The sequence below is a fragment of the Homarus americanus genome, unplaced genomic scaffold (assembly GCF_018991925.1).
Source record: "Homarus americanus isolate GMGI-L3 unplaced genomic scaffold, GMGI_Hamer_2.0 scaffold7626, whole genome shotgun sequence".
Classification (NCBI taxonomy): domain Eukaryota; kingdom Metazoa; phylum Arthropoda; class Malacostraca; order Decapoda; family Nephropidae; genus Homarus; species Homarus americanus.
Genome location: NW_024718273.1, coordinates 4,801,615 through 4,828,729, shown reverse-complemented (window position 1 = coordinate 4,828,729; position 27,115 = coordinate 4,801,615). Strand labels below are relative to the sequence as shown.

The 27,115-nt window shown below is 41.9% G+C and overlaps 1 protein-coding gene across 1 annotated transcript; it reads right to left on the bottom strand.

The window, feature by feature from the left end:
- Nucleotides 1–667: 667 nt before the first annotated feature.
- Nucleotides 668–27,038, bottom strand: LOC121859611. Its single transcript, XM_042356550.1, has 7 exons — nt 26,763–27,038; nt 25,962–26,077; nt 25,204–25,384; nt 22,091–22,276; nt 5,989–6,149; nt 4,440–5,351; nt 668–758 (listed from the first exon to the last, which is right to left on the bottom strand). The coding sequence occupies exons 1-6, from the start codon at nt 26,935–26,937 to the stop codon at nt 4,458–4,460; spliced, it is 1,713 nt and encodes a 570-aa protein (XP_042212484.1). The 5' UTR covers nt 26,938–27,038; the 3' UTR covers nt 668–758; nt 4,440–4,457.
- Between the last annotated feature and the right edge of the window lie 77 nt (nt 27,039–27,115).

Sequence of the window (27,115 nt, the reverse complement as noted above, 5' to 3'; positions counted from 1 at the left end):
GCATTTTCTCGAGCTTGTCAACGCCTTTCCCGTCACGAATGACCAGGGCTGGTGCGTGGTAATCTATCAGAGATCTTGTATAGCCTAGGTACTGTGGTGGTGTTGTACTGTGGTGGTGTGGAACTGTGGTGGTGAGGTACTGTGGTGGTGTTGGACTGTTATATATATATATATATATATATATATATATATATATATATATATATATATATATATATATATATATATATATATACATAAGAAAGAAGAAAATATTTTCTTTCCTGTGGTTATCAGCATACACCAGATCACGCACTATAAAGTGATTTACTATATATATATATATATATATATATATATATATATATATATATATATATATATATATATATATATATATATATATATATATATATACACACTATGTCCCCGTTATTGGCAGTGTATAGAAGAGCGTTTAACTTCATCGATTAAGTTGTATCACAAAGAGGTTAGTTAATATGGTATCAGTATTACACAATGACTCTACTTTACCTGTAACCATGGTGGACCTAGCTGCCTATACCTGCCACCTCTCCTCTTCAGTATTGCGTATTTTCAAGGTTGAGAATCTTGTGGTTATAATTCAGGCACATGGGTTCTAATTTATTTGTTTCTGGTTCATAATTAAGGATAAAAATAAAACAAGTATGTCAAGTGGTTTATTAAAAATATGCTTAGATTAAAGGCAACGTGAGTAACCTCGGCAACCCCGGGCAGAGGACGGTTCACCCTCACAACTGTCAAGAGATAAGATACATATAGTGAGTTAGTTGTGTCAATATATCTACTATGAAGCCAAAATTTACTTCTTACACCAGTGATATATTAATTGTACTAAAGTTAGAACTACCACTAAACTATAACATAAAGTGAAGAGGATGCAGGTACTGTACAGTGCAGCAAGTTGCAGCACATTTTGGGTCTCAGAGGTAAGGAGAACTACAGTACACCATACTGACTAATAAGCCTTCTGTAAGTAAGGAGACAGTATGGCAGACACTGCACTCTACGACTTCACTCTCCCATCTGCAAATTTAGGGATCCCAGGTACTCACCAGTGACCCTAAGGACTGGACGCCAGTGTTGTATCCCCTCACCCCTGGTGTGCGGTTATAACTAACATCATTATATTACTATGATAACACAAATAATGGATGTGTCTTCTTTTTCAGTTTTAAAACAAAATTCCTTCTCCATGAGACTGGCCTGGGCACACAATCCACCCGTTGGTAGCTAAATTAACAGTTGGGGAAGTGAAGGCGGTCGAGTGTAGTGCCGGCCACGTTGCCTCCTTGTGTACCGGGAACTTAGTATTCATTGTGATGTATCCGGCCTATTCTTAATGAACCGCAAGGCCCATGGATCCTCCACTTTCATTTACTCTTAAAGGACAGTGCCAGAGAAACATATTATCTAACAACGCCATCGTTTAGATAATGTTGTCGATATATTTTCTTGCCAAAAAAATCCCAAAACAATGAACTACAAAACCACACTTTCAAAAGTTCAATGAAAAATACAAGTTAAGGCAAAAAGTGGCAAACATTCTCTGCAGCATATGACGTCACATTCGACATTATCAGGCAAGCATTAGTAGGCTGAAGGTAAATGTTACTTTGCACAGCAGTCCCCGGGGAAATTTACTTTCAAAGAGACATTTAAGGTTTCATATCTAACGTTAATGATGTTCTGACAGCAAAAAAAGTCACAAAATGTACTATCATGGGCCATGGAGATAAAGATATACTCCCTGAGACTTGACCAGGTCGTTGACACTCGCCTGACGAGGAAGGAACACAACACTGCAAATATTTTTTTTTCATTTAAATTATTCACACAACAAACCTCGAAGCTCCAGTTGATAAAGGTAATTGAGATACACATTGGCCTTCCTTACGAGAATTCTTCTCCAACTTTCCCTGGGATGAATGTTGCTTTTCCACTCGGGACGTCTCGGTATATGCTGACGACATTGCTGGGGTTATATAGGGTGGTATGAGTGCATTTATCCCAACTTCTACCAAAACTTTCACTTTATAATCATGGTTTGATTGATCCTGTTCTCTTGCATGTAGGGAGAGAGATAGGACGTATCAAGTTATGAAACCATTTCCTTCACCTGTTACTCACTCGTCTTTCATTACTTTTAGGTGTCGTTGTAAGGATATTCTTCTTAGGACCAAGAGGAATTTTACAAAAAAAAAAAGACCGCTGACCTGACTAACTCTTCTTCTAGTAAATCCTTCTAGTCCTTAACCAAAAACATCAGTAATAACGTCTGCACTCCCTCTTTTCCTCCTCTCTTCCGGCCTGATAACTGTATAACCAACTCTCCCTTTGATAAAGCCAATCTCTTTGGCACCTTATTCTTCTCTAACTCCACCTTAGACGGTTCCAACTCTGCCCCTCCTACCCCTGCTCCTCCTATTCAACCTATGCTCTTTCCCATAATCTCCACTCGTAGGGTTACTGGTGTGTTATATAATCTGGATGTAAGTAAGGCACATGGACCAGGAATACTCCCTCGTGTTCTGAAGTTCTGGCCCCTGTACGTACTCGCCTCTTTCGCCTTTGTCTCAAAACCTAAACTTTTCCTTCTTCTTGGAAGTATGCCTCGGTTCAGCTGATCCCGAAGGGTGACCATTCTAATACATCTAACTATCGCCCCATTGCCCTAACTTCATCCCTCCCGAAGATTTTCGAAACCATCTTAAACTTTCATTTTCTCCGTCACCTTGAACACTTTCTCTTTTGTTGGATGACCAGTATAGCTTCCACCAGGCGAGATCTACTTGTGATCTGCTCTCTTACTGCACCCATCTTTGGTCATCCTCTCTTAGGGATTATGGGAAAACTTTCGTCGTGACCCTCGACTTCTCCAAAGCATTTGACAGGGTATGGCACAAGTCTTTGCTTTCTAAACGTTCCTCTTATGGTTTCTCTCCTCCACTTTGTTCTCTAATTTATAGCTTCCTTGAGAACCGATCCATGGCAGTTGTTATCGAGGGATCGATCTGTCGCTCTTTCTCTACCAATAGTGGTGTTCCACAGGGTTCTGTTCTTTCACCTACTCTCTTCTTTCTTTTTATCAACGATTTACTTCATACAAAGCTGATGATTCTACACGTCACTCTTCTTATTTTCCCCTTCCCCCTAATTCTCAAACTAGATCTGTTTCTAGAGCCGATATCGTTTCATCTATCAATACGGATCTGTGCAGCATCTCCGAATGGGGAGGTGGACATATGGTTAAATTCAAAAGTGATAAAATACAGTATTAACCAATTACATTTTCCAAAATAGAAGATCTCCCACCAATCTCATTTCAGGGTGCAATCATTTTGCCAAACTCTAAAATCTATATGCTAGGTCTCACCATTTCCTCTAATATATCATGGAAACCACACATCTAAAACATTGCTAAAGCTGCCTCCCGAAAGCTGGGAATACTGTACAGATGCCATAGCAACTTCACTCCTAACTTGGAGTACTGCTCTCATATCTGGGGTGGTTCTTCTTCTGTCCAACTTTTAGATAGGGTGGAATCAAACGCACTTTGTCTTATTCGCTCTCTCTTTTACAAGTACTTTAACGGGCATTGTTTGATGGCTTTGGCATCCTGTGTACCGCCGGCAAGGCAATGAGCTCGTAACACACGTCTTGCCTGCGGTACCCACCATTTCTTTGTGGATGTCGGTTACACTAGAATAACCCGTTATAGTACATACTTCTTTCCTCATACAGCCAAACTGTGGAATGCTCTGCCTTCTTCTGTGTTTCCATACTCTTACACTGTCTCAATAAAAAATAAAAAAACGGTTTTTCGGCATATTCGTGGAATATACTAATACAATCTTTTTCTCTTCTATTTTTTTTCTTTTTGCTCTTATTTTTTCTTCACCCAGGCCAGGTTGTGGGTCGATGACCTGTGACTGAGTGGACTATTCCCCGTTAAAAAAATAAATAAATAATTCCTTTTCTTTTACAACAAGCAAGTTTTGTAAAATGAGGCGATGATCACATTCAAGGTAAAATAATTTTTTTTTTTTTTTTGGGTCGTAACATTGTTTACTGTCTAATTCCTATATAAATTTATGACATTGAAATTTGTTTTCGTTGAGTTTTTAATATATTACACTAAAGATAATTTACAGCTCATTGCTTTAGTTCACGAATACACCATGACGGACGTAACGCTGCAGGGACAATTTAGGCAGGTTTTTTAGTCAAAACTCTTGTGCGAAAAAAAATATTTTTACATTTTATGTAACAGTAATCCTGAAAAAAAAAATGTCTGGAAACGACATTGAACTGCAAAACGAAACTGATATTCATTCAAATAAACGAAACTGAACTAAGTTTTTAAATCAAGGTTTCTTGCGGACTGTTGCAAGAGTGAAAGGTGTGTAGTACATTACCTTATAGATGAGGCGGTATCAGAGGATGGTCTCCTCAGCGAACATGAGCTGGTGGACGGAACAGGGCAGGTCCTCACTCCTCAGCTCCGTGTTCTGCGACTCCCTCCTCTGTCTCCTCGGCGGAAGGTTTTCAACTCTACTTGGTAAAACTAAAGACCTCGGGCGTCTGTGATCTGTTAATCTTGAGGAACGTCGCAGTACTGCACCAGGGTAGTTTTCTGTTACTGTGGATGTAGACTGTAGAGTCCTGAGAGGGTAGTTATCACCTAATGTTGAGGGCCGCGGTAAAGTCCAGCCTCCGCGGTGTGCTGTTCCCCCGGGTAGCTGTCGTGGTGCATCACCGCCATAGTTCTTTGGTTCTCTGGGGTGATTTTGTAACATATTACCTCGGAAGTGTTGTGGTTCGTTGGATGTGTACTTGAGCCTCCAGTCTTCATAACTTTCTGCTAGGTTCTGAGGACGTGGTAGTGTTCCCCCGAGGATGCCTGCTGCACCCTGGGGAGAGTGGTCTTCCCAATTACCGGTAGATTCACTGACGCTAGTAGTAATTCCCGATGTCATCTTGCCCGTGTAAACGGTGCCTTCTTTGTTAGACTTCCGTAACCATCCACCAGGAGGCTCTTCTACTGTCTTGGGACACAGTTGAAGGTTAGGGGTGGAGAAGTTGTCTTCGTTGCGGGAGGAATTGATGACCCAACCCCCGGGGTAGTCCTCGGCGTCCTGAGGGAGGTGCTGCAGCCACTCACCGATATACTCGTCGTCTTTCTTAGACACGTGTTGCAGCTTCTTGGCCAGCGTGTCCTCGCACTCCTTAGGGAACAGCTGCAGCCACTCTCCCAGGTAGTTGTTCGCGTTTTTCACTGCCTCCTGTTCCTTCTCGTCTGCGGGCGTCTCCACTGCTTTTATTTTTTTCTGGGAGCGTAAGAGTAAGAATTAGTATTAGACCCCAATTTTTCAGGTCTTTGTGACTTTTCCCATGTCTGTAGAGTTTCGTAGTATAGACACTCACTAAACTAGAATCTCCCCCGTAAAGGTTCCTCAAAGTAGCCTGAGTAATCCTAGTCACTAAGAGTGGCAGCAATCCAAAAAGATGCTGATAATTCTGTACCATTGAACAGTAAAAAAAAATGTTTCTACATATATAAGAGTTAGCATGACCTACAATGTGTTCAAAAGGTCAGCATTAAATCAGAGAGGTACATATAATGGTTCATACCTGTGCTTTATCAAACATTAATACAGTAGATCTTATAAGAACGAAACTATAAACAAAAATGTGTTCGGAGGAGCCAGAGTATTGTACGTCTGACGAGCTTCAGGATACGTGAAGAGACGGAGGGTGTGTGAAGAACTGAGAGAGAGAGAGAGAGAGAGAGAGAGAGAGAGAGAGAGAGAGAGAGAGAGAGAGAGAGAGAGAGAGAGAGAGACTGTACGTAGACATAGAGAGGAGGAAGATTGTAGGTAGACAATTAGCTCTGAATTTGAGCTTTAACAGAAATGACATAGTTAGTCAGTGATTTTTTATACACACTTTTCTATGAGCACCCACCATGGCAGCCCTCTGACGGCGAGGGTTGACCACCACCTTGAAGATGTCCTCGACGGTTGCTATGCCGCAGGTGTTGTCGTCCTGGGGGTGTGAAGCCTGAGGTTGGTAGTCCTCGCTGTCCTCCTCACACTCTCCGGGTACTGCCTGATACACTGGTCCCTCTGTACACACACAAAGTCAGATACACCCAGTAGTATTAATCTACATCATGTATTAGTTGTGCTGTTTGATATAACTAGCAGCCATCACGACCCTGTTTATTGGTACACTTGAGGAGCCTAACGTACACAACAGCTACTTCACTCAGGTTTACACAAACATAAACAAACTGATGATAACTAGAAGAACACATCGTATATGTTAACTGTTGAGTGCTAGGCGATGGTGGTGCAGGATTAATGGTCTTAGAAATCCACTGTAATTTACTGGTCTTCATTCATACTCTGTTTATGATGATTAACAGGGAAGGAATAATTGTCTAATCGTTTTGTGTTGAGAGAGACAAATGGGTGATATTTACCGTTGTGCCAGAGGTCCCCAGAGGAGGGCAGTGGCCTGGTCGACAGGGATGACGTGGGTCTACCTGTGGTGGGGAACCTTCACTGACACAACCTTCACTCTTCATTATTATCATACACACATATATTGATCACTAAAAATATCAACAAAAGGTTAAATGTCGTGAATGTGAATGTGCAGGTGGTGAGGGTGAATGGGGCGTCTCCCAGGAAGATTATACACAGATTGGTGTCCCTACATTGTTGTCTTACTACATATTATAATTTGAGTCATTATTAACTCCAGATAAAGAGTTGAAATTATGACTATAATAAATTGCTGGTCTGTAAATCTTAGAACCATAGATACTCGTGGCAGACATTTAGGAGATAATCTCCCAGTGGTTTTTACTCTCCTCCTGAGTTCTGTCTTGTGAATGTGGTATATATTTATATAATATCTATGGGCCGTGCTTTCTCCCTATTTATACTGTGATGGTTTTCCTCTGTTATTACAGCATCTTCAGACCACGTGGTGAACCGGACTGAATGTGACCCAGGACTTCATCATACCTCATGGGCTTAACCGGAAGTGGGTGCGGCTAGTATGGCGAAATTCATACCCACATGTCTACCAATAGTGCAGTGGGATGCCAGGAAACCAATTGTTGTTATGCTTGTGGTTTCATTGTTATAACATTTAGTTTAGCTCATATTATCGACCCATTGTGTTCCCATTGATATATCTGTCTTTCTCCCATTAAAACTAAGCCTCAAACCTTGTGTAGAAGTTAATGTAAGCGTGTGAATTAAATGATGATCATCTGTGCATGCGCAGGTGGGTGGCGCTTACTGGGTCAGCCACTCCTGCTGACCCAGGTCCTCTGTCTATCTTGTCCTAGCCTTGGTTGAGGGAAAATGTCTGTCTTACTCCAGATCCTGCCCAGGCCAGAAATGTCTGTCTCTTCCTCTCTCTCTTTCTGAGCCATGTGGCTTATGGTTTGCATATCCTTTCCAAGGTAATATTCGGTGATAGTCAGTGGTGCTTATGCTGAACTTATAATTAGGTAAGAAGTGCATTTACATTATGTCTTGTACCTTTTTATTATTAAATATGTGTAAATAAGGTAGATTTACCTTGGTAATTCTGTTGGTCCTTTTTGCCCAGGAATTTATTCTTCAGCCATGAATGAGTATTTGGGAATACTTAAAGAGTTTGCCATGAAGTCTACCATACTGTACTTAAAACCTATGTCTTTTGGGGTAAGCTTGGGCGAGACACAGGGTTGTGATAGATTGGGGGCCGAGATCCGAGAGAGAAACAAATTACACATGCAATTTTGATAAAACTAAGTTATTTGTGCTGTTCTTTCAAGTTTATGCAGCAAGTTCTATTTAATTCTTAATTTATTACAGAAGACACGTGTTCACCCAGGCTCATTACACTCAATCTGTAAAGTTTAGTAAATTTGGTTCACATGTAAGTTCCCTTCCAAGCTGCAGCATTTTAGTGTAGACACCGCAGCCTGCTTTGTACCCAAATTTAAGAAGGATGAACCTGAAGGGTTTTTCCCACATTTTGAGAGAACAGCTAAGTTTCATGACTGGCCTGTGGATAAATGGGTATTTTTGGCACACAGTAGGGCAGCAAAATATAACAACCTGTGCATTATGGGGGATTTCAACTTCAGAAATATTGACTGGGACAACATTGTAGGTGACTATGAATCTGAAGACTTCCTAGATGCAGTACAGGAAAATTTTTTTAAACAACTAATTACAGAACCTACTAGAGGTGACAATATATTAGACTTAATATTAAAAAATAAAGAAAATATTATCAGAGATATCACAGTAGGGGAAGAACTAGGGAACAGTGATCACAGAGAAATCAGGTTCACCCTAAATTGGGAAACGAAAAACAATGACAATATTTTTAGAGTCCCAAACTTTCGGTTGGCGGATTATCGGGTTAAGAAGGTACCTAGGTGAGGTCACCTGGGAACAGTCACGTCAGTTCCCAGTAGGAAGGGGTGAGGTCATAGATGACACAACAATTGATCATGACTATAATATATTCACTAGTATACTGCATAAAGCACAAGAACAAAATATACCATACAGAGAAATTAGGTCAAATAAGAATGAGCCAAGATGGATGACCAGAAAACTTAAACATGACATAGGAATAAAGAAAGAAATTATTAAGAAATTAAAGGGAGGGGAGGAGCAGCTCAGAAATAGGTATAATGAACTATCTAGGAATGTTAAGAAAAATGTAAGGAAAGCAAAGAGAGACTATGAAATCAAAATAGCAAGAGAATCCAAGCGAATCTTAAGGGATTTTTCCAGGTATATAGAACAAAAGTCAAGGACAAAGTTGGGCCTTTAAAGTCAGGGAGGGGGGAAGTGATAAATAGCAGTGAAGAAATAAGCAAAGCATTGAACAGCTACTTCTTATCAGTTTTCACAGAAGAAATTCGCGAGGAAATTCCAGAGGTGGAACTGATATTTAGGGGAAAGGAAGAAGAGAAATTAAAGAATATCACTATCAGAAAAGAGGATGTTCTTAAGAGGATAAATAAACTAAAGAAGACAAAATCCCCAGGGCCAGATGAAATTTTCCCTCGAGCCTTGAAAGAGTGTAGGGAATAGATTAGCGGATCCCTCGTAAATTTATTTACAAAATCATTAGACACTGGAGTTGTGCCAGACTTGTGGAAGCAGGCGAATGTGGTACCCATATTCAAAAAGGGAGACAGAGCATCAGCGTCAAATTACCGGCCGATCAGTTTGACGTCAGTAGTGGGGAAATTTCTTGAAGCAATTATAGCAGATAGCATCCGATCGAATTTAGAGAAAAGCAAATTAATCTACGACTCTCAACATGGGTTTACAAAGGGAAAATCTTGTCTAACAAATCTGCTGACTTTTTTTAGGAAAGTCTTCGAGGTAGTAGATAATGACGAAAATTACGATGTTATTTACTTAGACTTTAGCAAAGCATTTGGCAGAGTACTGCATCAGAGGCTTCTGAGAAAATTAAAGGCTCATGGTATCGAGGGGAAAGTTTTAAATTGGATAAAATCATGGCTCACTGATAGAACGCTGAGGGTCAGCGTAGATGGTGTTAAATCTGAGTGGGGCCGTGTAACCAGTGGGGTTCCCCAGGGGTCAGTACTAGGCCCACTCTTGTTCATAATCTACATAAACGATCTAGATACTGGGATCAGCAGTGACATAAGCAAGTTTGCGGATGACACCAAAATAGGGCGGCAGATTAATTCGGGGCAGGATGCAACTGCATTACAGGAGGATCTAAATAAACTGCAGGGGTGGTCTGAAAAATGGCAAATGAAATTCAACACCAGCAAATGCAGCGTACTTAATATTGGAAGAACAAATACTGTCAATGTATACAGCCTTAACAACATCAACCTAGAAAACTCGACTTGTGAAAGAGACCTAGGGGTACTTGTAAGCCCGGACCTACGGCCTAGAAAACAGTGCATTAATGTTCGAAATAAGGCAAACAGAGTATTGGGTTTTATATCTTGAAGTGTAAGTAATAAGAGTGCAGAGGTCTTATTGCAACTATATCTTTCACTAGTCAGGCCGCACCTCGATTATGCGGTTCAGTTCTGGTGCCCTTATTATAGAATGGATATCAATTCACTAAAGTCGGTGCACCGAAGAATGACGAAAATGATTCCGGGACTTAGAAACCTTCCATATCAGGATAGGTTAAAGAAACTAAGCTTGCATTCCCTAGAAAGACAAAGAGTGCAGGGAGATACGATAGAAGTATTTAAGTGGGTGAAAGGAATAAATAAAGGGGATATAGATAAAGTTCTTATAACATCCGAGCAGGATAGGACTCGGAGCAACGGATTTAAGTTGGATAAGTTTAGGTTTAGGAGGGAGATAGGAAGGAACTGGTTCACAAATAGGGTGGTGGACGAGTGGAACAAGCTTAGCAACTTTGTAGTAAGTGCTGGAACGCTGGAAAGTTTCAAAAGGAGGCTCAATAGATTCATGGATGATAGAGAGTGGTAGTAACTCTCGACAGGAGGTGCCATGCACAGGCCACCGGCCAATTGCAGACTCCTTATTTTCTTATGTTCTTATGTTCTTATGTTTTTTGGGGGGAGAGCACAGGCGGTATTTGCTGCATTAGATTCCGCTCAGTCTGAATACTACGAAGTATTCAAAACTGTAGTGCATATCAACGAGTTCCCAAGGCTTATTTGCAAAAGTTTCGTAATTGCCGGAAAGCCGAAAAACAAACATTTGTCGAGTTCTTCTGGCAGAAACAGCTTCTATGTCGAAAGTGGGTCGAGGGCGAATTGTTATAATTCTATATACTCGAGGATGTTAAAAATTGTATTCCTGCTCGGGTGCGAGCTTATGTAGACAAGTTTGGGTTACGCACATCGGCCGCAGCTAGGCCTGGTGCAGATCATATCTCTCTTACTAATAATGATGTACTTCACAGAGCGCTGGTGTCGTTATTCCAGTCCTCTCAACCCAAGTCTGTCAATATCCCATATGGTTCAAGTTCACTTAAGGAGCAAGCTACCAGGACTACACTGCCAGATGCCTCGTCAGCTGCAGGTGAGAACAGTGCACTGGAGAAGAGTAACGCTATTGTGTCTAGTGAGAAGAGAATTGTATTTTGCCGTTATTGTAAACAACCTGGTCAACTGTAGAAAACTGGCCACTAAACGCAACTCCTCCGGCCAAAGAAGATCTGTTCTCTGTGTCAGCGTTGTCCCCAATACGGTGGAATTATTTGACCACCATGCCAGTGATAAACTTGATTCAGTGTGCACACATTCTAAAGTTACCCCTCCTAACGTATTACCTTCATTTAGACTATTTTCCTTGCAAGGTCTCCTAGCCCATCAGGAGCCAGTAGAGCCCTCTCTCCCTGTTACTGTTTTAAAAGACACCTGTTCTGATTTATCTTGCATACTGAAGAGCGCCATTCCCAACCTTAATTGATATATGAGTGAGACTGTGATTTTATCAGGTTTACTTGGAACAGCTAGATATCCCTTTTGCAAAGTTTACCTTAATTATGCCTTTCCTCTCATTATATCACCTTAACAGTAGTCGACAGTGTACCAGTTGCTGGTATCTTAGTCTTAATAAAATGATCTTGCCCGAGACCAAGTTTCACCTCCTCCTGTAGTCTCCGCCAAACCCACAAGTGAGATCAACACTCACAATATGAGTCGGAACTGAGGAAAATTCAATTACTAATGTATCTGAACCAGTCGATGAGTCTTCTGATAGTCAAGATGCCCTCTCGGAGGATTATTCTCTCAGTAATATCGTTAATGAGATCCCTCACGAAGTCAATTCCACGCTAACAGGTCCAGACGATACCTCCAGTGTCATCATATTTGGGGACTCTCGTATCACTCATTGAAGAGCAGTCTCATGATTCCGATTTAAAATGGCACTACCTTATTGATGAATCTAATTTGGATAATTTCCCTAATTGTTTTTACTTCAAGTCTGGCCTGCTCTTACGTAAATTTAGACCTTTAACGGCCCAGGCAGATCAGTAGGTAGTATGCAACTACCAAACAGGGAGGTACTACCTCCTGAGAAGATATTGGAGGCATAATGTGCTGTCTAATGGTAGACCCTACTGCCATATGGCATAACAAAAATTGTGACCAAGTCCCAGGTTGCTGATCTGACTTTCTGTCTCATTTACACATAATTGCAGGGTCTCAATTGTTTCTCTTACCATTGACAACACAACATACATATATTTTTTCTCACTCTTGATCTTTTTTTCATTTTTGTGTTTCTTTATGGTTCTTTATTATTATTATTATTATTATTATTATTATTATTATTATTATTATTATTATTATTATTATTATTATTATTATTATTATTATTATTATTATTATTATTATTATTATTATTACATTTTCGCCCCCAGGCCCCGATGTGAGTCAGTGACCGTCCATCAGATAGTCATTCCGAAGCCCTTGCGACAAGAGATCCTTAGTATCGCCAATGACGGTCACCTCGGTGTAAGTAAGACATACAATAAGATTTTTTTTTTTTGCCCAAAGTTTAAACAAGATGCTAGTTGATACTATAGGACCTGTTATATTTGCCAGGTTAATGGTAAATCTGGGACTGGCACAGGACCCGATACTCTTCACCGCTACCCAAGACTAGACGAGGTCATCAATTCGTGTTAACCATCATTGATGTTGCCACCCGGTATCCCGAGACCTCCGGAATATTACCACGAAGAGTGTTGTTAGGATCCTCATCAAGTTTTTCACACAGGTTAGTCTGCCTGCAACTGTGCAGTCGGATCAAGGGTCAAATTTTACCTCTGGGTTGTTCAGGTAGGTATTAAAAATTGCGGGAATCTGTCAGTGTCTTTCGATGGCTTTTCACCCTTCAAATCAGGGAGCAATTGAGCGTTTCCACCATACCCTTAAAACAATGATAAAAGCATTATGCTTAGAGGCGGGTCAGAAATGGGATGAAGCCATTAATCTTTTGTTGTTCTCTATGAGGGACAGTAGTGTACAGGAAAGTTTTGGATTTACCCCTTTTAAATTGATTTATGGACATGAGGTTAAAGGACCCTTAAAGGTCCTTAAGAAGAGGTAGCTGAGTGGTAAGGATGCAGGTCCAATTGCTGCATATGTTCTTAAAGGTTGAGAATTAAACTGGAAGGGTACAGGATTCGGGGAAGTGTCCAAGCGTGGATCGGAGACTTTCTTCATGACCGCAAGCAGTGTGTGGTGATTAATAGTACGAAATCGTCTTGTCTACCCGTGACAACGGAGTACCACAGGACGGTGTACTGGGTCGTTGTCGTTTGTTTGCTTCATAAATGACATGCCAGAAGCTATACACCTCTCCATACAAATGTTTGCAGACGATGCTAACTTATTAAGGAAAATTAAGAACAAACAGACTGTGAATAGCTATAGAAGGATCACTGTCAGCTTCAAGAGTGGTCGAAGAAATGGCTGCTAAGATTCAATGTCACGAAGTGTAAGAGGATGCACCTGGGTCGTACCAACAGCAAGGGGGCATATCACAAGTTCCAATGGGACGAAGAAACAGCACTGAAAGAGACCGAATGTGAAAAGGACCTGGGTGTTTATGTTGACAACGAACTGAAGTTCTCGGGCCATTGTGAAAAGAAGGTGAATCGAGCAACTAAACTATTACCGGTAGGTCTTATAAGAAGGTCGTTCAGATATCGTAACACTGTTCAAGAGTGAGGTGCTTCCCCGTCTGGAGTAATGTCAACCCGTTTGGTCCCCGTGATATGCTTGAGACTGTCAGTTGATTGAAAATGTCTAAAGGACTGGTGCCTGCACTACGGAACTTTAGTTATCCAGAGAGATTAGAACGCCTGCAACTGCTTAGCTTATACTATAGACGGGCAAGGGGTGACCTAATTGAAGTTAATGAACACGTCACAGGGCACTACTCAGTCGGGTCTCCATACCTGGAGCTGGCGAACGCCCGCCCCACTAGAGGTCACAGCTCAAAGTTGAAGAAGTCACAAGTCCAGAAAACAGTGAGGGCAAACTTTTTCTGGGCGAGAATTGTAAACTCTTGGAACAATCTGCCAGAGAGTGTTGTGACGGCTTCGAGTGTGGGCTCTTTCAAAACCAAACTTGACAAGCACTGGAGCAGGTTCAGATACCTTCAGGAGCCAGTGCATGCACAGTACTTGCCAACAGTACGTAACAGAGACGTGGGGGACTACCCAAGCGGCTAACGAGCCAATCAGTGGCGAAGAGGATAAAAGTAAAAGTAAATGCAAAGATGACGAGCTGTTAAGAACTACACTGTGTCTGGTATGATCACTTGGCCAGTCCATCAGTTAGTGGATCATTAATATCTGCTGTGTGTTGTGGTATGAATATTTTTCTCATTAATATCAATAAAATGATAACTTTATTACAACTTTAAAATCCTTTGATATAACATATGTTGAACTCATTGCAGTGACACAAACACACACACACACACACACACACACACACACACACACACACACACACACACACAACTACTTTGCTGTTACTCGGAATCGAGTGTGACCATCATCCAGCTATGATACAATGATACGAGTTATTAAGGATGTCACCTTCGTTGGTGAGTTCTGAGGTGACTCAAGGAGCCGATACGGGACGGGCAGTCGTCCACAGATGTGGCACGTGTGGAGGGCTATATCTAGTGGGGGAGGGGCGGCGGCAGCGTCTTTCCGGCGCTGGTGCTTGTCTGCCTCAGTATGTAGTCGGGCTAGCTCGAAAGTATTGACACTTCCTGTGGTGCACCTCCAAGCCTTATGAAGAGGAGTGATCGTCTCCCAGGTGAGGGGTGACTGTAAAGTAGCTGCTTTGGCAGTCTACTGACGTCAGTACGGGTAACATGGCCAGTGGCACGTAGTTGTCCAAGGATAATGGTAGCCTCGATACTCCTACAGTTGGTGTCAGTGAGAATACTGGCATTTGTTCTATTGTCAGAGGATGGAATGTAGACCACATTAGTGAAAGATTTCAACTGCCTTGAAGTGCCTCCTGTAGGTAGTAGGCAGCCACCAAACAGAGAGGTACTACCGCCTGGGAAGATATTGGAAGCATAATGTATTGTCTAATGGTAGACCCTGCTGCCATATGGCATCACGAAAATTGTGACCAAGTCCCAGGTTGTTGATCTGCTTTCTGCATCATTTACACACAATTTCAGGGACTTCCCTGTTTCTTTTACTTTGACAACACAACATATATATATCGTTTCTCACTTTTGAAAAAAATTTCATTTTGTATTTCTTTGTGGTTCTTTATTATTATTATTATTATTATTATTATTATTATTATTATTATTATTATTATTATTATTATTATTATTATTATTATTATTATTATTATTATTATTTTATTTTAAATTTTGTGTTTTGTATTAAAAAAATTATTTACAGTGCAATGAATTATTATTATTATTATTATTATTAATATTATTACTATTATTTTTATTATCTTTATTATTATTTTTACATTTTCACCCCCGAGGCCCCGATGTGTGTCAGTGACCTGTGCCCGGGCGGGCTAATCCCCGTATCAAAAAACAAAAAACAAAAATATGACCCATGTCTCATTGCCATACAGCAGGGTGGGGAGGACCACTACTCGATATACGTGCAGTTTTGTAGATAATTTCAACTCCCTACAGATGAAAACAAGGGTACGGAGTCTGCCAAAGCTTTGAGATGCACATTTGATCAGATGTTGAATCTCTTCATCGATGTCTGTGGTGGTGGACAGGTGGGAGCCGAGATACTAAAAGTTGGTAACATTAGAGAGGGTAATACCGTTAACTTGGATGGATGATCGTGTGGTTGAGCAGGGGCAAGCTAAAAGAGAATCTGATTCTTATGTACATTCACCTCAAGGCTGAAGTGTGCATACGCATCTGTGTCGGTATTCAGGATTTCCTGTAGGTTGCGTTAAGTATGACACTTTTATTCCTGTCTGGAATCGTCTTATGTTGAAAAGTCCCTTCATCCGGTACTGGATGTCCACCCCGCCGGCGAAATTTGCACTACCATGAGTAAGGTAGGCAACCAAGAAAATAGAAAAGAGAGTTTGTGCCAGTACACATCCTCGTTTTACCTTCGTTTGGATGGCGATGAACTCAGACTGGGTGTCGTTGTGCAGGACACTGCCGTTCATGCCATCGTGGAGTTGCCTCACAATGGTGATGAATTTTGGTGGGCAGCCAAAACGGCTGAGGGTCCGCCAGAGGGCTTTCTTGTTGACCGAGTCGAAGGCCTTGATAAGGTCGATGAAGGCCATGTACAGGTCACGACGCTGTTCTGTGCACTTCTCCTGTATCTGACGGGCAGCAAAGATCACGTCAGTGGTGACACATGGTGGTTTAAAGCCACATTGAGATTCTGGGAGGAAGTTTTCCGCTTCAGGAAGAAGTCTGTATAGGAGGACTGGGGCTACTTGCCAGCTACGGACGGCAGTGAGATCCTACCAGTAGTTGCCACAGTCTGACCGGTCTCCCTTATTCTTATAAATATTGATGATGGAGGCGTCTTTACGAGCTTAGGGAATTTCTTCCTTCTGCCATATATTCTCCAGGAGAGAGTGGAGACGGCTGGTAAGCAGAGGTCCTCCTGCTTTATAAACCTCGGCTGGGATTCCATCAGGCCCTGTGGCTTTGTTATTTTTCATCTGTTTGATGACAGTAGTTACCTCAACCGGGGATGGAGAATAGCTGAGATGGGTCAGCTCTGGATGCTGAGGGAACTGCTGAGTAGTCAGGACATCCACATCGGTGTTTCGGTTGAGCAGCGAATGGTAGTGTTCTTTCCAGTTCTGAAGGATGCCTTCTTCATCTTTAATTAGGGAGTTACCGTCGGATGAGCGGAGGAGGGCCCCGCCATGAGTAATTGGGCCATAAAACGATTTATTTGAATTGAAAAATTCGCACATCTTGTGTTGATCATGTTTTTTCCTTTCACATGCTATATTTGTCAATCATTCGTTCTTTATATTGCGTAGTTCGTGCTGGGCCGCTGGTTTCTTGTGGAAGGTATTAGATTTGGGTTCGATACTGGGGGGCTGTTCTGCCAGTCAGTTAAAGCAGCACGTTTAACATCGACAAGTACGTTGATTTCCGGGTCATTTTCTTAAAACCAGTCCTGGTGTATGCCTTCGATTTGGCCGAGGGTCCCTGCAGGTTTTTGTCAAGACAGTGTTGAAGATACCCCATTCGCCATTCGGGTTTGGGGTGTTTGTTGTCAGGTACTTCATCAGCATATCCTCAAGCTACTCTCTGAAAGCATGTGCTACCTCTGGATCCTCCAGACACTTGGTGTTACCGCCACAGTAAGATAAACATGAGAGAGAGAGAGGGTGAGAAGGGGGGGGGGGGCAGTGCTGACAACGTGTTTGTTGATGTGTCTAATATGAAACAGATGGCCTTCGCCTCAGGCTGCGATTGAGTGGGGATTGCTCACAGTAGTCAACCAATTCTTGCAGGAGAAACAACACGCTGGTCGAACCCAAGACCCTAAAATGTAAATATTAACTCTAAATAACTTTAATAAGTATATTTATGTACTGTAATTTGATCATATTATACAACTTGTCTCCTGATATATCAACAGATGTATCATGTGAGTTATATTTATGATGTTAACAGGATATGTACTGTATATTGATTGTATTATTCATACTATGTGTCCTGAGATAACAGCATTTGTTATATGTGAATTGTTCTTTAACAGGTTTTGACCGAATTATATGGTACGCGTCAACGTTGAGGGTTTATTTCTCCAGCAACAAACCAATAACGCTCCTATGAGCGTTAACACTTGGTATTAAAACCTCTTCTGGAAGCTTTTTGTTTTTGCCACGCATGGCTCAGGTGATGAGGACATCTCGGCCATCTCCTTCTCTAAAAATGTTGCAGTCAATGAGATATCAATGTTTGGATCGTGGGTGTTGCTAAGAACCCTCGAATTTGTCGGCCTGCCTAAACAAGATGTTGGTGATAGTGAGGTTGTGTTCAACCCACTTGCTGAGGAGCAGTCGTCCGATGGGAATACACTTTGCCTACTCTATTTCTCCCAATGGTTCCCTGATATAAGTCAGCATTTCTTCCAACTTTGGCATTGAAGTCACCTAGGAGCTCAACCTTATCTTCTTTGGGGTTAAGGGTTAGCACTCTGTCAAGGTCATAAAAGACCTCCTTCATGTCATCCTCTGCATAACAATTTTTTTTTTTTATTGGGCACTCCCCTACATCCTTGTGTAAGGTGAAGCGCAGAAGCATTTATAGCGCCCAACAGGGAAGCATGCTAAGTTCATGCTTGTCTTTATGTCTCTTGAGTTAAGGGCGTAAAAGCCTGAAGAGTCAAGGGCGTAGAAGCCTGAAGAGTCAGTGGTTTATGTCATCAAGTTATTGGAAGATCCAATAACTCCCTGAATACAAATTCGCAACTTTCGACTTACAACAGGTACCTACTTTATTGCTAGGTGAACAGGGACTAATGGGGGCTAGGAAGTAAGTCCAAACAACTTCCAACGGCCTGGGAATCGAACCCGTGACATCTCGCTTGCGAGGCAAGAACGGTACCGCTTCAACCACCGGTCCCCCTCTGCATAACAATGTTGGGGCGTGTGCACTGATGAAGAAGGCATGACATGAGTTTTTCAGTACGTATCGGAGCATCATGAGACGCTCGATGATCTCAACAGGCATTGACGATGGAGGCGTCTTTAAGAGCTTAGGGGATTTCTTCCTTCTGCCATATATTTTCCAGGAGAGAGTGGAGATGGCTGATAAGCAGAGGTCCTCAGGCTTTATAAACCTCGGCTGGGATTCCATCAGGCCTTGTGGCTTTGTTATTTTTCATCTGTTTGATGGCAGTAGTTACCTCAACCAGGGATGGAGTATAGCTGAGATGGGTCAGCTCTGGATGCTGAGGGACCTGCTGAATAGTCAGGACATCCACATCGGTGTTTCGGTTGAGCAGCGAATGATAGTGCTCTTTCCAGTTATGAAGGATGCATTCTTCGTCTTTAATTCGGGACCTGCAAATGGCAAAGCCAATTCCATAAATGCGGTTTCTCTCTGCAGCAGGTTTACCCTTCCAGAAGAAGGTATAGCCAGACCCCCGGTCTTTGAATTGACCCTCGTCTGGCAGCCGTGGTTCACTAATGGCTGCTATATCGATGTTATACCTTGACAGCTTTTTTGCTACAAGGGCGGTTCATCTTTCAGGACCCTCATTTGTGCCAGTATCCAGAAAAGTTTTGACATTCCATACAGCGACCATAAGAGGTTGTATAGTTTGTTTTTGCTTTGACCTGTGATTATGATTAAGTTTTCGACAGCATTAGGATGACCTTACTGGATGCAGTTGCCCAGTTAGGTTGGTTGTTTTGAGCAAGCTATGTTTAGGGCACCTTTTCTAGCCCCCTCCCCATGAAGAGTGAGCAGAGTAGCTCCAGTAAAGGGCTGCTCAGTCGCACAAACAGGACTGGATTGCACTGCTGTCTAGATCCCAGTGCATATACGACGATCTAATATACTATAGGACTAGGCGTGTGTGTGTGTGTGTGTGTGTGTGTGTCTGCTCTGGGCAGCCGAAACGGCACAATCGTTTTTCATCAAACTTGGTGGAAGGATCGCAAGAAATTCGTACAGTGGAACAAACCTGGTCCCATATCGATGGTTTCTTTAGGAAGCCATTACATAACCATTTTATTTACGCTGGAAAACGATGCAAGTCTACAGACTTGGCGCACCCTCATTCGCTGGACGCTGTCAGCCCACGATTGCAGTTATCGTACGGCTCCCTCCTCTTCCCCCAACTTTTTTTCTTAGCCTACTTTTTTAATGTTGTTTTGATTAGTAAAGGAAGGAAGATGAGTTAATAGATGAATAAAGAAGGGAAACAGAAAATAGTTAGAGATAACAGGTGGGGGGAGCTGAGTTTCATCATGCGTCTGGATGCACAGTTTCAATGTTACCAAACGACCTTACGGCTACAGTGTATACTTATTCCTGTGGGTGGAAAAGGAGAAGAGATAAAAAGATAATAACAGGAATGCATGGAGAAGATGACTACAATAGACACAGGGTGAATATAGACAGTGAAACAGACAGGTGGTTGACAAATATAGACAGATTCATACATGCACAAATAGACAATATGGCAACTCATAGGACAGACAGACGGTTGACTGACTGGTTCACATGATGACTATGATGACTTAACACAGGTAATGACTTAAGCAGATGGTGACTTATCTAACCAGAATCAAGGTCACTTCTCTCCATGATATAATTTATCTCGGAATGATCATCGGTGATTCATAATATTTTTTTTTTAATGATTTTAACCTCTCCTTAAGGCGAATATTTCTTTAACTAAATATTCTAACCTATATTCTATTCCTTCTTATAGTATATTAGATACTGTAAGTATCACGACAACGACCATGATTATAACAACCACGACTATGATTATAACAACCACGACTATGATTATAATAAGCATGACCATGAATATAACAACCAAGACCATGATTATAACAACCACGACCATGATTATAACACACACAACCATGATTATAACAACCACGACCATGATTATAACAACCACGACCATGATTATAACAACCACGACCATGATTATAACACACAACCATGATTATAACAACCACGACCATGATTATAACAACCACGACCATGATTATAACAACCACGACCATGATTATATCAACCACGACCATGATTATAACAACCACGACCATGATTATAACAACCACGATTATGATTATAACAACCACGACCATGATTATAACAACACGACCATGATTATAGTAACCACGACTATGATTATAACAACCACGACTATGATAATAACAACCATGACTATGATTATAACAACCACGACAATGATTATAACAACCATGACTATGATTATAACAACCACGACTATGATTATAACAACCACGACCATGATTACAACAACCAATACCATGATTATAACAATCACGACCATGGTTATAACAACTACGACCATGGTTATAACAACCACGACCATGATTACAACAATCACGACCATGATTATAACAACCACGACCATCTGGAAAACGATTTCGCTGAACGCTGTCAGCCGGACGGCGGTCGCGCGCTAGCCAAGCAGGAGCATTCGAACTTTCACGCCTCGGTAAATTATACCACCGGACTTGCCACCGGGCAAGAAGGGCCCACGATCACTTGTCTTATCTAAGCTGCTCATGTGCAGAGTTGTGACTAGAAACTCCCGGTAGTCACCTGTTATGGGGGTATAGGGGTTTTGATGATGTAAAGTATGATGGACTGGATGATGGCTGCGTGTTAATTGATTTATGTGGTGAGGCAGGAGCACAGGCTGCAGCCACACAACTTGGCTCTCCCTTTTCTGATCCACTGGTGCAGCAACTGGGGAGATGGAGAGTTGCAATGGACTGCCGACAGCCCAATTTGTTGAGTTTTGCCTTTGTAGCCTATCCATCGGCATTGCCTTCATCCACCTCTCTAGTCGTTGGGTTCACTTGTTGGTCACCTCCTCAGCCGTTCGGGTCTTGTTGGAGCTCCGTAAGCATGTCTGCCTGATGCATGACTACACCGCAAACTTTTTGTTCGTGGTTTACCCTCGTAGCCTTATCCCTACCAGGGTTAATCCGCAAGGCAGCAGGGCAGTGGTTGGTAGGCGCCAGGACGTTTCCACATGCTGGTGGGCCTATGCCTATGCGCCGTCCCTCTGGGAGCCACTGCTGCTCCGAGATCCCCTGCTGGTAAAGCTTGGATCCGTGAGGCACGCAGTTACCGTGTGTTGTCACGAGGAGGCATACCAAGAGTCTTGATGGTGAAGAGGCTGTGTACTGTCAGGGGAAGGTTTAGCTGAAAGTTAGAGGAAGGAAGCAAGCGGTGCCTGCACCTTAATAATAACATAATGCTGTCACACTAGACGCATCACACACACACATACACACACACACACACACACAAGGGGGGGGGGGGCTCACCAACAGTCAACATGGGGTGGGTGTCGTCCAGGGAGGTGAGGCGGAGGGAGTTACTCTTGGTGGCTGTGATCTTCTTGACCCAGTACAGTCTTGCCCACACCCCACCGCCCACCACCACGGCCGTCACCACTACGCCGCCCACCACCCCGCCCACAACTCCGCCTTCGTCCATGTCATTGCCCCCATCTGCCGACAGAAGAAAAACATGCAAGCCTTGGCGTGTACGATCACAATGTACTATTCTGTGAGTTAACACCAGGTAAGCATTAGTTTACATCAATTTACATTAATTTACGTTATTTTATGTGAGTTTGCATCAATTTAGTTAGTTTATAGCAGCTTACACCAGTTTACATCAGTTTAGCTTAATTTACATCAGCTTACATTAATTTGTTAGTTTACATTAGTTTTCATCAGTTTACATCACTTGATATAAATTTACATCATTTTACAGTTATTTACGTTAGTTTATATCAGGTTACATCCATTTACGTTAGTTTACTCACATATCACTTTACGTCAGTTTACGTGAGTTAACAACAGTTTACAACAATGGTCACCTGATCAACAGTCTTAGAGGCTACCGAATGTATTGATATTAATGATTTATACTCGTATATTATGGTACCGAGTCAGTTCTCAGTATTACTGTTGATGTGACAGAGATAGTTTTGTGCCGTAAACATTGGTTCAACTTATACGAATAATCATCTCTCCGTTTCTGAAGATCTTAAAGTTCTGTTGAGAAGAAAGGCATTGGCATTAGTAAATAGGATAAATGATACCAAAAAGCCAATATAATATGACCTTAGGAGAGACATAAGAGAGTGTAGAACTGTAGTAGACTGACTTGTGATTATATCTGATCTGGCATAAAGTTATTGTGTCGTTATAAAACAAATGACTATCTCAGATGATTACTTTGTGTGTGTGTGTGTGTATACAGTTTATGTAAAGTTTAGGTTTTAATATATACAGGTAGAGACATACACACAGACAAACACAAGTTATCCTTATTCCCTTATTTATAACACTGATGACACACGCACGCACACACACACACACAAACACACACACACACACACACACACACACACACACACACACACACACACACACACACACACACACGAAACAAGCGCCCACAGCAACTAGAAGCTTTTTATCCAGGTGAGCTTTGTCGAGTACATCTTGTATGTTTATATTTAATATTCAAAGTAATTTTAACTTTAGGGAACAAAAATGGATATCGAGTCGTTATTTTAGTTTTCCTTAAATAATTGAATTGTTTTTAATAGTGTGAGTCGTTTTTAATAGTGAGTCGATTTGAACATTGGAAGTCGTCTTGAATATTGGAAGTCGTTTTGACTAGTGTGAGCCATTTTAAATGGTGTGAGTGTGGATGAACATTGGAAGTCGCCTTGAATAGTGAGTCGTTTTGAATAGTGCGAGTCATTTTGACTAGAGCGAGTCATTTTGAATAGTGTGAGCCATTTTGACTAGTCTGAGCCGTTTTGACCAGTGAGAGTCGTTTTGACGAGTGTGAGCCGTTTTGACTAGTGCGAGTCGTTTTGACTAGTGGGAGTCATTTTGAATAGTGTGAGCCATTTTGACTAGTCTGAGCCGTTTTGACTAGTCTGAGCCGTATAATGAGGGTGACTCGGGGAAGGAGATAAAATAAGAATTTATTATTAATAGGATTGTTAAGTCAGGAAAGTTGGTAGCGTGGCTGATTAGTTATTTGACTGTCACTATGTTCGTAGGGGTAAATTTCTAAACACCAATTCTAAGTACAGCTCTTTATTAGTTAACTGAATGGCAGGAACACATTAATAGATCATTTTATTGAAGTTACTAGACAATGACTCTCGGACACAAACATGAAATAGATACACTTCCCACCGTAAGTAACTCGTCCTATGGATCGCTCTGACAATGACTCTCGTGTGACCTGAGGGAGGCTCAGCGGCTGGGGGAGCTGTCTGCAGGTGTTGCTGAAGAGAGTGGGCCTAACAGGTACTGGGCTCTGTCTCCTGAGGGAGAGACTGCTATCTGGGGACTTGGTGTTGGAGAAGGAAGTCCCCTTCCCAACCTCCACTTGCGACAAGTGTGACTCCATCTCCATCTTGGTTCTGTTTCTCCCTGTGTGTGTCTGTGAAGGAGCTGTCGGCCCCTTATATTGGAGGTGTCAAGCCGGCTGTGTTTGATCAGGTGCGTGGTGAAGTGTAGTTTCTTGATTTAACACTGTCATGACGCCGGTTAAACTGATTATGCGATGGATCAGGCCTTAATCTCACTTTATTTACAAAGGGTGGGTCAACTTACGTGGGTGTACACCTGCTCATCTACTTACTGTTATATGTGCTGTTCTTCTCTGGGCTGTAAGCTATGGTCTGATAAACAATCATTACAGCCGTTTTGAAAATTGCGAGTCGTTTTGAATAGTGTGAGTCACTTTGAATAGTGTGAGTCGCCTTGAATAGTGTGTGTCGTTTTGAATAGTATGAGTAGTTTGAATAGAGTCGTCTAGAATAGTGTGAGTCGTCTTGAATAGTGCGAGTCGTTTTGAATACTGAGTCACTTTAAATAGTGTAAGCCGTTTTGAATAGTGAGAGGCGTTTTGAAAAGTGAGAGTCGTTTTGAATAGTGTGAGGCGTCTTGAATATTGAAAGTCGTCTTGAATAGTGAGAGTCGTTTTGAATAGTGTGAGGCGTCTTGAATATTGAAAGTCGTCTTGAATAGTGAGAGTCGTTTTGAAAAGTGAGAGTCGTTTTGAATAATGTGAGGCGTCTTGAATATTGAAAGTCGTCTTGAATAGTGCGAGTCGTTTTGGATTGTTTAAGTCGTGTTGAATAGTGTGAGTAGTTTTGAATAGTGTGAGTCGTTTTGGATAGTTTGAGTCATTTTGAATAGTAGGAGTCGTTTTGAATAGATTGAGGCGTCTTGAATATTGGAAGTCGTTTTGGATAGCGTGAGTCATTTTGAAAAGTGAGTCGTTTTGAATAGCGTGACTCGTTTTGAATAGTGAGTCGTTTGTTTTCATCTTAATCGTGTCATGATATGGTGAGAGAGACAACAGTATAGCTAGACCTCGTGAGGCAGGAGGAACATACTTGGTGGTGTGGTGGAGGACCTGGAGGTATAGGCAGACACCAGTACAGGCTGGGAGGTGATGGGTCCGTGTCTCACATACACCTTGATCTGGTAGCTGGTGCCTGCGTCCAGACGACTCACGTTGAAGTTAGGCTGATTGGACGTCACGTTGGCGAAGAGCGTGCGGTTGGCGAAGTATACCTAGAGAAAGATATAGGTAATGTACAGTTGCCAGCAAAAGTTCTCCCACAGCCCCGTGTAGCAAGTTTGTGGGAGGACTTTTGTTGGCAACTGTACGTGTATCAATGAAAGACAAAAGTCGTGTCGTGAAATTTGGTGAAAACATATGCTGAAGGGCTAAGACTTTTGGTGCGCTCTGCCTCGTGGTGGGACTCTCATAATGTTTCACGACTTATATTTAATCTTCGGACAAAACTGAGACACGACTTTTGTGTTTCATTGTACATACAATTATAACACACGAGGAGAGGTGGTGCCTGACCTACACTAGTGGTGAATGACTTACAGTACTTTAGTGGCGCAAGACCTACTTTAGTGGTGTACAAGATGATGCATGACCTACTGTATTGATGGTGTAGAGTGGTGCATGACCTATCTTAGTGGTGTACAAGATGATGCATGACCATGTCTTAATAGGGTAGAGTGGTGCAAGACTTACATTACTGTTGCATGACCTACCTTATTGATAATGGTATAGAATGTGGTGCATGACCTACAATAATGGTGCATGACCTACCTTAGTGGGTTAAACACTGACCTCGGCGGTGTAAAGCACGGAGGGGTCATGAACCATATGGGGCGTCTGACAGGCCAGGCTAAGTGACGTACTGCTGATATTGGCAACACGACACGACGACTGTGGCACGGCGACCTCTGGACGTATACGACACCTTAGTTAGGTCAGTCACTGTTACATCTTAGGTTAGGTCAGTCCCTATCGTATCTTAAGTTAGGTCAGTCATTGATACATCTTAATTTAAGTCAGTCCCTATCATATCTTAAGTTAGGTCACCCACTGTTATATCTTAAGTTAGATCATCCACTGTTATATCTTAAGTGAGGTCATCCACTGTTATATCTTAAGTTAGGACAGCCACTGTTATATCTTAAGTTAGGTCATCCACTGTTATATCCTAAGTTAGGTCAGCGACTGTTGCATCTCAAGTTAGGTCAGTCACTGTTGTATCTTAAGTTAGGTCAGCCACTATTATATCCTAAGTTAGGTCAGCGACTATTACATCTTAAGTTAGGTCAGTCACTGTTATATCTGTATTTAGGTCTACCAAGCCATCAAAAACTGCTACTGACATACTGTTATTGAAATACAACAAGTAGTTCATATAGTTAAAATTTATGAATGGAAGACGTCTTTGAGAGCATTCCCAGTACCATGATAATGAAAATATACTTGCATGAATACAACCATGACATTGAAATACTGTATATCTCATGGCGACAACACAACGTCTTCTAATATTCCTAAGTGAGCAAAATTTCTTGACACTTATATAAGAAGTTTACTACTACAAGAAGCTTACAAGATGACCTCAATAACCACCTTTGATGGAGAACTTGCATGGTGTCACTTGTGAACCCATCTCGTTGACGCCCCAACATGACAGCGTCCTGTCCTCACCCCCGGGGAAAGGACGAACTCTCAACTGAGCTGACGTGATCTCTGTGTGCTCGCTTATTGGCGGAGTGCTGGTGACGTCATCGTTGTTTTTCCACATCCAGTGAATGGTTTTGACAGGCGGATGTGACGTTATTGTGCAGGTGATGTTTATTGGTTTGTCGTAGATGAAGTATGTGGCTAGTGATGTAACACACTCTGGTTTGTCTGTTGAGAGAAAATTAAACAAAATTGGTGTTGTAGATACTGTGGGGTATGGGATGTTTGGTTCACACTCA

Coding starts and splice junctions, on each gene's coding strand:
- LOC121859611 (XM_042356550.1), bottom strand. CDS start 26,937: ATGTGGAAAAACAACGATGACGTCACCAGCACTCCGCCAATAAGCGAG. Junction 25,385..25,961: donor CCGTGCTTTACACCGCCGAG/GTCAGTGTTTAA, acceptor ATCTTTCTCTAG/GTATACTTCGCCAACCGCAC. Junction 6,150..22,090: donor CCACCCCATGTTGACTGTTG/GTGAGCCCCCCC, acceptor GTGTGTGTACAG/AGGGACCAGTGTATCAGGCA.